The following is a 15,785-nucleotide window of genomic DNA, read 5'->3' as shown; positions in this document are numbered from 1 at the left end:
TATAGCTGGCCTTGTTAAAGCGTAGCAGCCACGTGAAAGAATAAGTCGAGTGCCGGGATCAGCCCTACGGGGTGACGCACACCTGAACTGCAGTTTTTACTGTAAGCTGTAAACTGTAAGGACCGTGGATAAATGGTAGATGAGGTCAGACCTAGACCGGAAATAACGGAACCAAAGTTAGTAAAGAAGTCTTTGCAAGAACCGTGTCGGAGGTTGGCTGACAGGGTAAGACCAACAAAGGCCTAGGTCTACGACTCTTCGCCCAGTTATGCCTTGCCTTGCGTATCGGTAGACGTCGACTTAAGCACCAGCAGAACGAAGGAAGAACGTTTGGACGAAGCGAGACACATGACTTAATGTGGAACGAAATAAAGACTAGACAAATGCTAGCATATTAAGCTTCTAAGGGGTCCAGCGCCCCGATCCTCGTTCCCCAAGATCTGCACCATCTAATTTCCAGGTCTGCAACACACATATCACGCGGGTTCCAAAACAAGGCGAAATAGAGTCCAGAAGCGGCACTAAACTCGTCTCGGGACCCCCGGCTAAAATAACCGGTCATCGCGGCACTAGATAAGAACATGGGGTGGAAGGGGTGGAAGGGGGAAAACATAGCATCGACCAGCATTGAGCCGCATGGAACAAGGAGTCCATGCTATCCCAAGGGTTCAAAAATCTGTATTGCCAAGCCGCCCTAAGTATCACAGCACGACGTCCGTTTCCGTAGCCGCAGCAGCGGTGTGCGACGCACATGTACAATACAAGCTGAAAATGTATCCCATAAGAAAAACACCATATAAATTGAGAGCAAACTGTTACGGAAGAAGAGGAAGGGAAAGTCTAGTCTTTGATGCAGACTCAACAACTCAACAGAGATACGCAACTGGGCAGTTCAGTTACCACTATGTAATCCCTAAGTTAGACCCAAATACGGTGCGGAATGCCCTATTCGCGAGCCAAGAGGATTGTTTGGGGCTGATTCTGATGTCTTTTTATTTCATTTCATTCGACCCAGCAATCCAGCATACACGGGCAACGTGGATCGCGCTAAGGCGAGCCATTTGACGCCACTGGTTAGTCTGCCGGCTTGTCAAGTCAAGTAGATGGGATTGGCACTGGGTAGGGGAACAGGGGACGCGTGACTTGAATCCCAAAGCCGAATCGTCCACTTGGAAAAGATGCCAACGCTCTTTGTGGGACAAATATCTTCTGTGGTCCTCCTACTACCGTTAAACAAAACGAGCAGTTTGATGAGTCCACATGGCCAGTTGCAGGAACTTGTCGCGCAGTGACACGTCAACTTAATCGGAACTCTCGTCACTGTGAAGAGAGAGAGAGAGAGAGAGAGAGAGAGAGAGAGAAGGGGAAAAAAAAATTTGCAGCTAACAAGCGCAAGAGACAGGGAAGAGCAGAGGACAGGGATTAATGCGCGAACGATCACGGGCCGTGTTCGTATTCCTATCAAGACAACATCCAATGCTGACAACTGTTGATTTTGGTGGAAATTCGATTGCCTATGCTGGTAGGTACAGGGCAAGGACTGACCGAGACGGGCCCCCAACTCCTTGACTTGTCTTCTCGGTGAGCAAGTGAGTGGATGAGTGAGTCAAGGACTATGTATCGGAAACTGGATGGTCTTATTAGCACATTAGCACCACAGTAGGTCTTGTTCGGGAATGTAGCTCGAACGTAACACCGTAACACGACTGGACCGTTGTGATTTTGCCGCGCTTTTGTTCACAGCGGTTAGTGTATTTTGTAAAAGGTTGGCCACAAACCACAAACGTCTCGCAGGCTGGCAGGGTTGGTTGTGTGCTCTAGCCTCTCGCAGGGTTGTGCCGATGTGCCCAGAACACGTGTCGGGAGTAAGACAACGGAAAACAGATAGATTGGTGTTTCCACGACGCCGGAAAAGGGTCATATATGTATTATTGATTAAGATGCGGCATTTGGTACTGGAAACTGTTGGTGGAAAAAAAAGAAATGGGCGAAGAATCAACTTGACTGGTCTTGACTGGTACTTACCTAAGGTACGTAGGTGTCAACTGTAAAATGATTTGCGACCCGACCGGACGGATCCAATTGCCAGTGGTGAAAGAGCCAGGGGTTCGGGAGAGATATGTGGGGGGTTAGCTGCTTGCTGCCGTAGAATTTTTAGGAGGTTACGTCGGTACCGATATGTACCGTGTGTAGGTACCTCCCGAAAATGTAGTGTAAAGCTAGAAGGTAAGTGGTACAAATACAGCAACAGTAGCGGTGACCGTAGGGCCTACAAACAGCACGGAAAGTACGAGTATACATTAGGTACCTAGGTAGGTAACAATGTTAACCGACAATCAAACCTCGTACTGCCCATATTTTACCTTTTACCTATATCAAACTTTTACGGAATATTCTCATTCTCATTTACAGCTTACTCCTGACGGGGATAGGAACATACCTATCATAAGGTGTTGTCTACCTAACCTCATATGTATTACGCGTAGTTGACCTATAATTCTACTATTATGCGTCGGTCTAACGAATAGGTACATACATCTCTGCATACATCTCATCACGAATCCACATCGGTTCCGTCCGCGCACGATTGTCTCATCACGAACATCAACCGATCATCGATCCGCCATCTACCCGCTCCTCGGAGATGCCACTAAGAGAAAGCCCACTGGTTACCCGATCCAATCATCTCGGTGGTTTTATCTGCATATGTAGGTGTAGTAATGTCCGGTCTCAAGATGCGATGGAGATGTGATATATCATACTGCGGGTTCCCATCACTAGGTTAGGTACTCATCTCAAAAGCTTGACATTTACCGCCGTCTAGCCGAGTTTGGTCCACTAGTTTAATAGTCACATTCACATTGCCTGAGGTAACATCTCAGCCTCGACGCTAACTGGAGATCATTGTTACCTATCTTCAACTACAACTAGGTATCAACCTTTTAAAGACTATATTATTAGACTATCTCACATAATCCGCTGACTCATGACTCATGCACCGCGGTTTACATTCGCGGCTCTGCTGAGCAATGCTCTATTATCAGTAACGTGCTGACCACTCGTCTTACTGCCTACATAAACGCCGGCATGCAGATGTAGGCACGAGACTTGTCATCTTATGTAATAACAAGCTGCGGCTGAGCGCCTACGACTTCAATTTCGGTACCGGTTTCGGTCAGTAATCGACAGGCCTATGAGCGGGATAGCAGCTTTCACACCGCTACCCATTGCGGTTGAGTCCGTAGGTAGTATTCATATCCACTACCACCCCCTATAAGGTAACTCATCATCAGACATCACCAGATCTGCAGAATAAGATTAACATCTTACACGCATGCAACCCTTGCTGCATTAAGGTCACGCACCTACCGTTCGTATTACTTGCATTATCATGGTTTAATTCTCCTGCATATCATCCTAACCTCGATACTATGGCTTCTATACCCATAGGGAGCGAATGAAGGGAGCAAGTGACAGGATGGTAGGTTAGAGGAATAATGTATATTAGATAACTCGGATGATCTAGATAATCGATATTGTAGCCGGTAAGTCGTATTATCCTCCCGCTGGATGGCTTGGAATTAGATAGATAAGACTATACCTTAACTATGAGGTCTCGAGACAACTAAGATATCTAAAAGGGGAGCTCGCAACCTTATCAGTGGACCAACCACAGTCGAGTTTATAGCTCTTTGTAAGTCTGTCATACTTACGTTCTCTCTCCTTACTCGTATCCATCAAAGCGGCAGCTCCTGAACGGAGAAGCGTCATTTCGCAGGAGAAAATTAAAGGAGTAAAAATATAAGAAAGGGCAGGACACAAATAATAATCCCGTGCGAAATGACGAGACATTAGTATCAAAGGAGTCTATTGCGGAATTAGTAATAAAACAAGAGGAAGATCAACCAAGTTGTGGGAAGATATACTGTTAACACCAATATAAGATACCCTATATAAACCAGAAAACTTCAACAGAAGATGTATTATAGCTATCTATTTTCAATTAGCAACCTTGACACAGCTTTAACAAGCAGTTTCAAGAAGTCTAACTGAGTAACTTGTAAGATTGGAAGCAATCAAACGTAACAAGAAGATGCTAGCAGTTTCATACATAGTCAACAAATAACATTATAGTGTCCTAGTCTATGTTTTGTTCATACTACCAACCTGCCTAAGGTGATTATCGAAGCTTATATTTCTAAGGTAGTGTTAGGTATTATATCCTCGGCAAACCTCATACATAGAGTGGATGTCAGGATAGTTAGATTGAACTATTAGCGCCTGCCTTTCTACCTTCTTACGAAGGTGTTGTGCATCTTTTATATATCCCATCTTAGTAGATCTACCCCTGAATCTACCCCGGCCCACTTATACCCTAAGAAGGATTGCCGCTGGGTGATAATAAATAAACTAAACTATATGAGAGCGCTGCTGCCTAGATCTTCCCAGGATTACTGTCACGTGGTGATCCTATGTCTTTAAGTGCCAACAAGCAATACAGTTGATCTGATACCAAATCATATTTTGTTGGATTGGAAACACTGACGCTCGAAGACACAATTCTCCCACATAGACATTTACATAGGTAAAATCAACGACTGGCTTCGACTTCGGCGCTATTATTTAATCTCACGTATTCCTGGCCATCCGTCAAACATAGCCATGGCCGATACCGCACCCGAAGTCCCTGTCGAGGAGCGCCAAGAAGATAGCGATGTAGTCGATAGGAAAGCAGAGGTTCTCGCGGAGCAGATAAAGAAGAGCAAGCACTTCATCGTTTTTACCGGAGCCGGGATCTCTACTTCAGCCGGTTAGTTCTACCGCCTTCCTATACGGTTACCGTCCGGTCTAAATCTTACATAGGTCCATACTAGGTATTCCCGACTTCCGCGGTACCGAAGGCGTCTGGACGCTCATGGCTCAGGGAAGACAGCGGCCGAGTGCGGTGAATACCCTCCAAGCCGTACCAACTGCTACGCACATGGCTCTTGTTGAGCTGCAGAATAGAGGGATATTAAAGTATCTGATTAGCCAGAACTGCGATGCCCTGCACCGGAAGAGTGGAATTTTACCAGTAAGTTTACTTATAACATATACCATACCTGCCTTGATAGATGAGTAAGGTCATGGTTTATATTAATATTGGTTTAGGATAAGATATCCGAGCTCCATGGCAATAATAATCGCGAGTACTGCGAGGACTGCGGGAAGGAATATATTCGCGGTACTTTTTCCCTCCTAGAATACCTACCATCGCAAGACCCCACTAACAACAAATAGACTTCCGGGCTGTTGCTTCATATGAAAAGACAGTCCACGATCATCGCACAGGGCGGAAATGTACGCGTTGCGGCGGGGCCCTACGAGACAGCATCGTCAACTTCGGCGAGTATCTCCCTGCCGAGCCCTTAAGGCTTGCTCGCAACCACGCCAAGAAGGCGGACCTCTGCCTTGTCCTGGGTTCTTCACTCACGGTACCCCCAGCGAGCGGAATTCCGGAAATGGTTGGTACGAGGAAAGCAGCGAAACTTGCCATATGCAATCTGCAAGACACGCCGCTGGACGGGCTCGCGGACCAGCGGATTTACTCGAAGGCAGATGAGCTGATGACTCGGGTTATGGCCAAACTTGACATTCCCATTCCGCGATTCATTCTCCGCCGCCGCCTGACTGTTCAGATGGAGACGACGGGTGGAAACCGGCATCAGCTGAAGGTCTGTGGTGTCGATGTCGACGGAACGCCTATGACCTTCCTCCGCTCTATAAAGCTTGACCAGTATTGCAGAAGGGCAGCTCGTACGGAGCCCTTCAATATAATTTTTCGCAGTGACTTGGATTTGGGGACGGAACTGAAATTAGAGCTGGAGTTCATAGGGAACTATGGCGAGCCAAACCTGGAGATCATATACGAGTATGCAGGGGAAGCTGGCACGGAAGTACTGTATCTCCTTGAATATAACCCACAGACTGGAGAATGGAAGACGGAAAAGGAGAAGAGTCGGGGCGTCGATGAAGATAGCGGCCATACATAGGTAATCACCTCTCGCCATACTCCCCATACACCCCCCTCCGTCCCAACACCCACCCCATCGCAACCGCAACCCCCATCGCCGCCCTAGTAGCCAAACCGCCAACCCACCCCGCGCCCAACGTAACCGGATAATTATCCGCTCTCCAGAACAAATTCCACAGCTCCAGCGTCACGAGCGCGTCGTCGCTCCAAGCACCACCCCCCGCGGTAGCATCCAGGATAATCCCGTTCAAGTTCCGAAAGAACATCTCTTTCGCGCCGTCCCTCGGCTCCGTCCATTCTCTCACGACTAACTCCTCCTCCTCCTCCTCCTCCTCCGTATCAGCCCCTGTATCTTGATCTTGCTCGGCCACGCCCAAGTATCCCTCCTCCTTCCGATCAGCGCGGCGCCACTCATGCACCAAGCCCCGCGGCACCGTGACCGCGCCGTCAGCAGGACCGACGCAAAATATCCGACCGGACAGCGTGACGCGCGCGCGACCGGCTAATACCTGCAGGAACTCCGTATGCGAATCATGCCAATGGGGCCCGGATGTCCACGCAGAGCCAACCGGGACCCGAATCGTGGCCTGGTCGCGCACCGAGAGGTCGTAAGTCACGGCTTCCGGACCCGTGCGCGTGAAGGTGTCTTGGTCCGTTCTGCGGGTTCGTCTTGGAGGAGACATATTTACTTTCGACCTCTCTTACCTTGCTGGATAATTTGTAAGAGGTTAGATATTAGAGTAGACAGGCAGGTATTTTATGGTAATAAGCCGCCAGGCTTGAATTAAGAGTTAATTTGCTACTACTATTCGAGAAAACAATAGATGGATGGCTGAGTTGGAGACTTATACAAAGTCATCCGCCAACATGGCTGTATTCAGCCAAATGTTAGGTGCTAGCAAATGCAATTACCTGTCCTATAATAGAGCTATTTCCTTCTGTGCCGCATGATGCTAACATAACTATTACCAAGCATAAATATTGATAACACGTTGCTATTTAAGATGCTTGATGATCGGTATTTATATCACATAATAAAAACGTATTTGATGATAGAGCTGTCGCAGTTATTCATCACAGTAAAGTACGACTTAATAATCTCGTGGAGAGATAAACAGAAACTTGGTCTTGTAAATGCCTAGGTTAGCCAAATTACTACCAGGGGGTTTGAGTCTCATTGATCTAGCCGACGTCATATTAAACTACCTAGTCTTACCCTGGCCTTCGCAGATGGACCTATGTTGGCTACCTGATAGAGGTAAAAGTAAGCAAAGACCCTTAGAATCAAATTAAAGATTATGGGTAGTTTGAGTAGACCGTATCTCATACGTCTCCCCGGCATGAAGGGAAATTACCTGGTATCGTACACAAGTATCACGCAGTCTGCACCACGAGTAGAGATTATATCTCCATACCTTAGGTACGCATGCATACCTTTGCATATGCCTTAATAACCGAATACCGTAACCTGTAACATAACTTGACGCCTCCCTAAAAAACGCCTGCTGATTTCCCTAATGGGTATCGCTATTATGTCTATCCACTAACGACGTCGGTTTCGACTCTCCGCATTCTTGATTTTTCTCGATGGCCAATTCATTATCTTCCTGTACTTAACCCATAGGAAGAATACGTCCTTCAGCACGACAAATAAGCACCCGCCGACAAGGCTTCGTCCCCACCGCTCTTGGAGCAGACCTGTGCAAAAGCCAGACGACGGGCGTTTAACAAATCGCGAGGGAAGCACAAATCTCAATATCTCACCCATTCCGTAGCATACGCCTGGGAAAAGTAATGAACCGGCCAGGAAGTTTTCGAGTGGCCTACTCTGTGTTACCCTGTTTCGACGATTGTCTTGCCTATGGCGGATTCCCTCCTCTTCATCAGCATCGTCCAACACCATATCGATTTCAAAGTCGAGGAGGTTGTCGCCATCAATCGCAGGTTCTTCGCCGGTAGGTATTGCAGCAGGCTGCTGGCCTACCTTGTTGGCCATCAGCTTTCTTGCTTGTGCTTTCCATCTTTTCTCGAGGTTTTTAGAGATTGTGCTGTGGAGTTGGAAGTAGGAGGTCCTGAGGGCTGGGTAGATGGCTAAGGCTCGTTGGGGGGATGGAGGCCACGTGAAATATTCGTCCGCGTGGTCCATAACCGCCACGAACGTTGCATACTATTAGTTTCGTAAACGAGATCTCGTTAGCAACTGGACCGATGTAGGGCGACACGTGTAAGGTGCTTACCAGTACTGAAGTCGGAAATAAACTAACACCCTGTAAACGTAGTCGGTTGAGTACCAGCCCTGGGGCGATGAATGGCAATATAGCAAAGTTTACTAGGTTAATAGGGGGCATGCGGCCCCTATCTGTTACGCGAACGGGGAGACGTATGATGCCAAATAGAAGAGGGTCTTCGGAGCCGAACAGGAAGTTCATCGTAGCTTCAGGGCCTGCAAACAAATCTAGAGCCTTGATTCCATAAACTGAGCTGCTAACCAGCGCGCCGGAAGCAAGAAATCCAAACAAGATCTGCGGAGACCATCTTGAGTACGTTGTAGTCAGGAAGTCATCCAGGTATGTGGCAAGGTCCCATCGCTCGGTAACTATGATGGACGCTTTGCATATGGGACACTTAATATCCTTTGACTGGGATTCTAGATCTGTGATCCAAGCCATTAGACATTCATGATGCCCTTCTAGTGTACAAGTGCATGGTGTCGACCAGTCGGTGGGGAGTGTAGCCTCGGGCTCATCGACAAGGCAGATGAAACATCGACGTGTATTCGGCGGAGGGTCAGAGAACGAGTGACGGCTGGTAGGTTCTTCATGGTTGTCGATAATCTGAGGCGCTGTCGCAGTCGTATCGTTGTTCGTCGCTTCATCATCGGAGGGAGTCTGGCCTGGCGAAGATGCCATCTTGAGCGAGTTGCCTGCGACGACTGCGGAAGGCTTTAATAGATACTACGCTATGCCATGCTCTGATCAAGAACACTGAAAGAGTGGATATGATAAAATTTAGACTGGCTGAAGCTTGGTATATTTGATGTGTGGTATTTAAATAGCTTTGAGGTTTTGTTGAGGTTTGATCTTGTAAGGCTACGGCATAGAATGGAAAGTACGCGAAAGTTTATCGATTGACTCTCGTCTCTAATAATTTGTCGCTGATATCATTGTTAGGTGCACATCTGTACCAAGATAGCGCCTTAGGTAGCACCCTTTAGCATGTGCTTACATAAGGTACCTCGACCATAGATCCCCACACGTGGATAGCTTTCTTAGGACCTTCCCCCGCTTCCAACTGCAGGTACGTACCTAACTTGAAGTAGCTGAACAAAGTGGGTTAACAGCATACACGTTTAACTACAAACTATTAATTTATCTTACCATCACATGTAAAATACGAAATATTCTTAAAAACAGGCAAGATAGTTGAGTACTTGGTTCTATACCTATCGACTGCCAGTCAAGTTAAACCTTTACTTTAAATATTACCTAGCTGCTCATCTTCCTTCAAGACATCTTTTCCGTAAAGTTATCGCTGATCCTTAAGGTTGCCATCATGTAAATATGATGATGTTACTCGGGGCAATACGGAATCAACTTCTCATTGCTCGGGAATCGTTCTTCTATACCTCTTCGGTTTCAGTTAAATCACCTTTTCTAGTATCTTCGGAAGTCGCCTAGGTATTATTCAATTATGTACTGGCCAGTACCTTGTGATGCTGTTGTTGTAGGCGTAGACACTCGTAGCGTTTCTCAGATTGGTAGTTATAAAAAGATATCTCTCGAGAAAATAATATAAAATTTATTTTGCCCCAGATAGCTTATTATTCAAACAGCATGAAAATCATTCCCGACAGAGGCCACGAATACTCTTACTATAACAGTTAAGCCTGAACCGTCCCGCTGTGCTGATGACTAGCCGCCAAGGCGACCTCTGCATCCGAATGGACGGGTAATATGCAACGATCCCGAACCCCAGCTCCCGTACGGGATCCTGAATGAGCTCTTACTAGGGGGCTTCTTTTAGTTTACGGGATATGTAACACTACAAAAACATCTTATTCTGTCTTTCTTGCTCGCCAATTTTCGTGTTGTTTGTCTTTCTCGTCCGCCCCTCGAGAGACATGACAAGGCCCCGAGCGCCAAGAGCGGCGGCCGTTGCGGGCGCGATCGCGCGAATTCTTGGCTTAGGTGCTTCTGTAGTATTACTGGCCAACCTTATCTACGAAAGTGTGAACTGGGGAAAGACGCTGGGGCTTTCGGTCTCGGTGGTAAGGCATCAAACATCAAATACCACGCGGAATGTGAATATCGATGCTGAATCCAAACCTCAGGCTGTGATTGCACTCTTGGTCGACGGCTCCGAGCTGTAAGAAACCTCTCAAATCCATTTACCTTAACTTCTATTATATGTCGGATTCTTGAAATATATCCGAAATTCATATATCCTTGCTCGAAGAAGTCATTACTGAATTGTTCATATAGGACCGGGTTACTTGACTCGACCCGCACTATACCCCGTGTCTCCCCGTCTTGCTTAGTCTGCGAAGATTTATTTGTTCTTTGCTTGGCGATTCCTTCAATCTTCTTGATTATCTTGGGCAATATCCATGAGACGGCCGCCGACGCGCCATACCCCTGGGAAGGCACCGACTCGCTGTCTCTTATAGTTACGATTGCCATATGGTGAGTTTCGACCAAGCTCTGACGTATGGGATTATGACCATGCTAATTAAAATAGCATCCTAAGAGGTATAATCCTGATATGGAGCTGTGTGGATTGCTGTTACGTACTAAAGCGTCCGAGACGACCCGAGAGCGTGCTTACACCTGTACATTCAATAGGCGAGTTACGAGACGTTGCTCCGAGTAGATAATATATTATTATTAATGTGCTCCTCCTCCCATTCCTCCTATTTCGTGTCTTGCTATAGGTAGCCTCGCATTAAACCAGGCTCGGTATACTATCAATATGTGATTACATAAATAAGCCTCAGTGACCGCGATATAATCGCGTCGTAAGCTCCAACACCATCACCGAGCTTTAGCGCACTCTTGTGCGTAACCACCCTTCACGGGGCACTTTAACTGCCCAGGGTGAGGCCTACAGGCGGTCCCTATACAGCATGTGGTGCTGCGGCTACAGCCAGGGAGATCCACCTTGGTAGCAAGGTCATCTGTCGGATATGTGTAGGCCATACCTCGACAGTCCTGAAAGATGTTCTCGGGGCCAGGTGGATGCTGGGGATCATCTCTGTATGGATTCGCGCATGTCTTCCCATTCAACTGAAGATGTTTCTATGGTCGTAAATTAGCTACTCTGAAAAACAATAGCGTCGCCTCGATAGTGACGAACCGGACATATCTCTTGCAAGTTAAGGTTGCAGCCGAATTGTACTTTATTATCGCATTCGCAGACCATTGGGACAGTGAAAGCGTCACTGAATTGCGGTCAGCAGAACTAATATCAAAGTTCCAAGTGATGACTCTTACACATAGCTGACATCCATCGCCATCATTGCATGGCCGGAATCCATGAAGAAGGACCCTTCTAACAATGTGGCTCGGTCTACAACATCAAAACCTTTCTCATACATAGCCAGTCGCCCGAACCACTGGGTGTTTAACATTAGAATTCTGGTTTAAAAGGATAGTGTACTCTATGATTTAGTATAGCTTTTCGGAGGCGATAGTCCCAAAGTACACTCAAAACTAACCAAAGGAAGGAATGGTTCGTGTCTGTGTTGGTTTCAACTTACCCCTGTTGGGACTGCAAACGTAATAGTATCTCCTGGCGCGATGGTGTTCGCCGGGTTATCGACTCTAGTCGCCGTCGGACTGCCGGCGCCTGCTTGATGTAGTGTAGAGACAGCCGCAGTGTGAGAATTAATCACGGTAAATACGAAGTCGCCTGGCTGACCAACTGAAGCAACAGCCTCCGAGGGTTGCGTCTCCGTGGGCAAAAAGACTGTCGTGGTAGTCGCTAGAGCTACTCGGCAGATCCCGAGAAGCACAAAGATGGTTGGTGCCTTGACGGCCGTGATAGAAAGAGTAAAACGCATCCTCATTTCATTTAGAGGAAGGCGAATATTTCTTGAGATTTGCCATGGGGGCATGGAGGTCAAAGAGGAAGTAAGAACAAAAGCTATGGGGCACTAACAAACTTATATGTGTTTTGGCCTTCAAAAGAGTGTCCTGGGTAATCCACCCACTTTCAGAAGCAACTTGGAAGCATCTTGGTAAGATTAATTAGTTGACATGAGTTTCAATGATTCATAGCGACTCGATCGAATTCATCTTTGAAACCGGGCGTGATTGCTGGAACTGCTGATTTAGACGGGAGGTGACCTGTGTAAGAGTTACGCCGTGAGACAACGGCGTTGTTCTTACAGCGGACTATATTCCAAGCCGAAGGATAAGAGAGAGAATTGGCACCACGTTTACAAGCCGTACGAATTTCGGCTCCTGTGATACGTTGTTATTTTGAGTTACTCGTAATATCACGCCTTGAAGCCTCCGAATCTCCGTTAGTCCAGTTAGCTGATTGTTATGGTAATTTCGCATGGCGGGTTTTATGCTATTGGATGGTCTCGAAGTCTGCATTGACGTGAATTTAACCTAGCTAATATACCTAATATACCTACCGTCAAAATATCAAACTTACTTACCTACCTCTTGGCGTATATAGAAACTTTTAACTTTTTAGACGCACAGATCAGTGCACATATATTACGAAGTTATTTACGTGTACAATATTGTAGCACCTCCAGTCCGATCTGTGCAATGCTTCCATGTCCCCATTTTAGGCGGGCAACGTCTACGATTATCAGGATAGTTTCGCGCTATGTTAGTGTAAGTTTATCACTTTTGACTCGTATTAGTAGCAAATCCCATATCAGCTAAGAGAACATAAATGCGACTCTATTCAAACACACTCGGGGTTCCGATTATTAGACTCTTCATGACTAAGTACCACCTAACCTAACCTCAGCGATTAGATGGCAGAAATTATACCTAGGTACATAACGGTCAAACTAGACTTATAGAATAAGTCGATGACCGTGATATTGAGAACGCTGTTCGTTGGCTTCTAATACGGTGGTATTCGATCGCTCCGGAAAGCCCTTAAACGAGGCAGCAAAGGTCGCAACGGAGTGAGCAACGAGCTGTAAGGAAGGTTAGCAATATGAGACTTAGATAGCGCGACTAAAGAGGGGAAAGGGGCTGACCTTCGTGTTGGTAAGCCAAGCAGTTGGATTAACGTTGCCAACACCGTCACATATCTGGTGGTAGCAATGATCATACCACTCGCCTGCTTTCCCCCCGAACATGGCTTCCTCCTCCTTCGTCTTGTGACCCTCGGCCCCCGTGGCAATACCTCCTCCCGGGATACCATTGCGAATAAAAGCGTCGTAGTCACTACGTCCGTCGAAGGGAATAAATGTGTGATTAAGTCCCTGCGACTCGTACCAATCCACGTATAAATCTCTTAGCTGCTCCGAACCTTCAGGATTCGCAGCGTTTGTCGCATTATAGACTTGATAGGCAAAGTTCGGGCTACCCATCATGTCATAATCCATAAAAAGGCGGATCTTTAGGTTTTCTTCCTTCGGTAAGACCTCAACATAGTAGTCCGAGCCGAGAAGACCCTCTTCTTCTCCAGCCCACCAAGCGAAACGCACACAGTTGTTGACGCTGAAATTGGTCAACTGTGTAGCAACTTCGAGGAGAGTGAGACTACCCGAGCCGTCGTCATTAATTCCCGGGCCCTCGGCCACGCTATCACTGTGGCCTCCAAGCATGACGCAATTGTCTGGGTCGCCTTCGACGGTCTGAGCAATGATGTTCGTGGTCTCAATCTGCTTAACCTCCGAGTCGATGTATGCGATAGAATCGACGGCTTCGCCCTCCTTTAACTTCTCAAGTATGGGTTCGGCGTCTTCGCCTGACAACCCAAATGTAGCAACATGGTTGGGAGTGGGACTCTCCAGTGTACCCGAAAGTGGCCCAGAAGCGTAGTTATACACGATCGCTGCCACTGCACCCGCCTTGCCAGCGAGCTCTGATTTGGCACCAAAGGAGCAGTTGCCACGAAGGATAAAAGCAATGTTGCTAGTTACGTTAGATGGATAGTCAGATGCATCACATCCTTCGTTTGCCACAAAAATGAGATCGCCATGAACAGGCTGCTTGTTAGTCGTTGGGGGAGTCAGCGACATCGGAAAAGCAGACTTGGGAACGTCATGGCCAATAACTAGACGGGATTCGTAGACATTGCCCATAACAGCCGGAAACGGTTGCTTCGAAAGAGTGTAGTAACCATTAAGCTTCCCTAAGGCCGAATATATATATTCCAAGGTAGCGTTATGACCTATAATATGAGTTAGACGTGGTATTCGTATGCGTATGAATTAAGATCAGTACATGACATACCTTCACTTCCGATGACTCGGGTTGGGCGTCCATACTCCGGCTCTGAGAGCTCTGCAAGACCGTATAGGATCTCGGCACGATCAACGAGGTTCTCAATCTTGATGCTGGCCTGCAGATCTTCAGTATTGACCAACGGTTTGATAAGCGCGTTTCCTGCTTCCAGAGGGTTTTGCGATCCTAAAGGCATTTGAAACACAGATGCGGTAGCAGTGCCTAGCACCGCAAATAAAAGCGTGCGAGGCCATCGACGTATTAGTGCCATAGTGTTCACGCCTTCTAACCCTTTTTGATAAGTGTGAAGGAGGATAAGAATGGAGGAAGATAGGAGGAAGATGGTTTGTTTTGTCCCGTCACTAGGGGGATAACGCTATACTTATTCGCGTTAGACTAAGGAGAGACGGTGAGATCTGTGGCGAAGCAGTATGGCGCCTTTTGTGGCGCTTATTAGATGTTAATGATCCTTGTGTAAAAGAGGATCATAATGCATCTATCAAGGTTATCCGTTTAAGGAAGATAAACTGTTAATACGTGTGTTTCTAACTCACAACATAGCTAGAAACAGACATGTATTGAAAATGTTGAAAAGTAAGGTGGAATTGGTAGAGAGCGGATAAAATCTAGGGAACTTATCTTGAACGAGTGGGTTCTTCGTTCTGGTCATCAACATGTACCGGCAAGATGGTAAATCCGGCGTGTACCTAGGTCCTAGGTAGATGACATGGGAATATACCTAAGGCGATGTTATTCCGACAAATATGTAAATGCAAATGTTGTCGATAGGTATTATTGAAAATGAAGGTGAGATGTGGTCTGGATACGTGAGAGTACGGTGCAGGTGGGTTTGGGATAGGAGGTATTTATATTGTAGATACAATCGAGGCAATGACTAAACCGCGAAATTTTTGATTCGTAGTGTAAGCGAAGAGGCGGAAGTTAAACCTAGGATGGCAAAGTCATAATCTGAAGTTTATACTCTGTCTGTGCCAATACAACGTCTGTGTTGTGTATATTCAAGGGAGGTAGCAGACCGAACCTGTAGCTTGTTGACATTCTAACTTGTATTTCTTTAAGTTTAGATCCCGTTGCTTGTCTCTTTTAGGTCGTTTTATAGAAAGACGGAGGGCAAACTATGAAAGGTGGCTTATACCATGTGCAGCCCTACCGATTACATTAACTGCCTAACCTATATTCTCTAATAGTACAACCGACGCTACCGAAACTTTTGGGTAAGCTAAAACTACCTTACCGCCCGGGGGGGGTCTTTCAAAATGTTTACAGTGATAATGTCGAGTTATTAAAATAATGTTACGCGAACATGTTAAGGAGAAAGTTTTTAAGTAAAT

The 15,785-nt window shown here is 46.6% G+C and overlaps 6 protein-coding genes across 6 annotated transcripts; 2 read left to right on the top strand and 4 right to left on the bottom strand.

Moving 5' to 3' along the window:
• Nucleotides 1-4,349: 4,349 nt before the first annotated feature.
• F5Y00DRAFT_232683 (DHS-like NAD/FAD-binding domain-containing protein) lies at nucleotides 4,350-6,410 on the top strand. The gene is made up of 4 exons (XM_048007199.1): nucleotides 4,350-4,810; nucleotides 4,875-5,074; nucleotides 5,152-5,224; nucleotides 5,281-6,410. Exons 1-4 carry the CDS (start codon nucleotides 4,663-4,665, stop codon nucleotides 6,030-6,032), a joined length of 1,173 nt encoding a protein of 390 aa, XP_047866502.1. The 5' UTR covers nucleotides 4,350-4,662; the 3' UTR covers nucleotides 6,033-6,410.
• Nucleotides 5,872-6,937, bottom strand: F5Y00DRAFT_33379 (uncharacterized protein). The gene has a single exon (XM_048013497.1). The coding sequence runs from the start codon at nucleotides 6,694-6,696 to the stop codon at nucleotides 6,037-6,039; it is 660 nt and encodes a 219-aa protein (XP_047866501.1). The 5' UTR covers nucleotides 6,697-6,937; the 3' UTR covers nucleotides 5,872-6,036.
• A 133-nt stretch (nucleotides 6,938-7,070) lies between these two features.
• On the bottom strand, nucleotides 7,071-9,167 carry F5Y00DRAFT_232680 (uncharacterized protein). The gene is made up of 3 exons (XM_048007198.1): nucleotides 8,251-9,167; nucleotides 7,369-8,180; nucleotides 7,071-7,262 (listed from the first exon to the last, which is right to left on the bottom strand). The coding sequence occupies exons 1-2, from the start codon at nucleotides 8,920-8,922 to the stop codon at nucleotides 7,557-7,559; spliced, it is 1,296 nt and encodes a 431-aa protein (XP_047866500.1). The 5' UTR covers nucleotides 8,923-9,167; the 3' UTR covers nucleotides 7,071-7,262; nucleotides 7,369-7,556.
• A 700-nt stretch (nucleotides 9,168-9,867) lies between these two features.
• F5Y00DRAFT_268321 (uncharacterized protein) lies at nucleotides 9,868-10,886 on the top strand (the record flags this gene model as incomplete). Its single annotated transcript, XM_048012231.1, has 3 exons — nucleotides 9,868-10,378; nucleotides 10,495-10,695; nucleotides 10,751-10,886. The coding sequence occupies exons 1-3, from the start codon at nucleotides 10,134-10,136 to the stop codon at nucleotides 10,884-10,886; spliced, it is 582 nt and encodes a 193-aa protein (XP_047866499.1). The 5' UTR covers nucleotides 9,868-10,133.
• Nucleotides 10,887-11,043: 157 nt separating this feature from the next.
• Nucleotides 11,044-12,071, bottom strand: F5Y00DRAFT_260442 (Osmotin, thaumatin-like protein; the record flags this gene model as incomplete). Its single annotated transcript, XM_048011014.1, has 4 exons — nucleotides 11,044-11,307; nucleotides 11,366-11,450; nucleotides 11,503-11,624; nucleotides 11,769-12,071. The coding sequence occupies 4 exons, from the start codon at nucleotides 12,069-12,071 to the stop codon at nucleotides 11,044-11,046; spliced, it is 774 nt and encodes a 257-aa protein (XP_047866498.1).
• Nucleotides 12,072-13,049: 978 nt separating this feature from the next.
• On the bottom strand, nucleotides 13,050-14,704 carry F5Y00DRAFT_252259 (Zn-dependent exopeptidase; the record flags this gene model as incomplete). The annotated part of the gene is made up of 3 exons (XM_048009920.1): nucleotides 13,050-13,175; nucleotides 13,239-14,380; nucleotides 14,443-14,704. The coding sequence occupies 3 exons, from the start codon at nucleotides 14,702-14,704 to the stop codon at nucleotides 13,050-13,052; spliced, it is 1,530 nt and encodes a 509-aa protein (XP_047866497.1).
• Nucleotides 14,705-15,785: the final 1,081 nt, after the last annotated feature.

This window comes from Daldinia vernicosa (genome assembly GCF_022497035.1).
Source record: "Daldinia vernicosa strain CBS 139.73 unplaced genomic scaffold F5Y00scaffold_14, whole genome shotgun sequence".
Classification (NCBI taxonomy): domain Eukaryota; kingdom Fungi; phylum Ascomycota; class Sordariomycetes; order Xylariales; family Hypoxylaceae; genus Daldinia; species Daldinia vernicosa.
This window is presented reverse-complemented; position numbering and strand designations above follow the sequence as displayed.

Excerpts from the sequence above, each read along its gene's own strand:
- F5Y00DRAFT_232683 (XM_048007199.1), top strand. The coding sequence starts at position 4,663 with ATGGCCGATACCGCACCCGAAGTCCCTGTCGAGGAGCGCCAAGAAGAT. Across the intron at positions 4,811-4,874 it reads CGGGATCTCTACTTCAGCCG|GTATTCCCGACTTCCGCGGT; the intron begins GTTAGTTCTACC and ends GGTCCATACTAG. Across the intron at positions 5,225-5,280 it reads CGGGAAGGAATATATTCGCG|ACTTCCGGGCTGTTGCTTCA; the intron begins GTACTTTTTCCC and ends AACAACAAATAG.
- F5Y00DRAFT_33379 (XM_048013497.1), bottom strand. The coding sequence starts at position 6,696 with ATGTCTCCTCCAAGACGAACCCGCAGAACGGACCAAGACACCTTCACG.
- F5Y00DRAFT_232680 (XM_048007198.1), bottom strand. The coding sequence starts at position 8,922 with ATGGCATCTTCGCCAGGCCAGACTCCCTCCGATGATGAAGCGACGAAC. Across the intron at positions 8,181-8,250 it reads TATTTCCGACTTCAGTACTG|TATGCAACGTTCGTGGCGGT; the intron begins GTAAGCACCTTA and ends CGAAACTAATAG.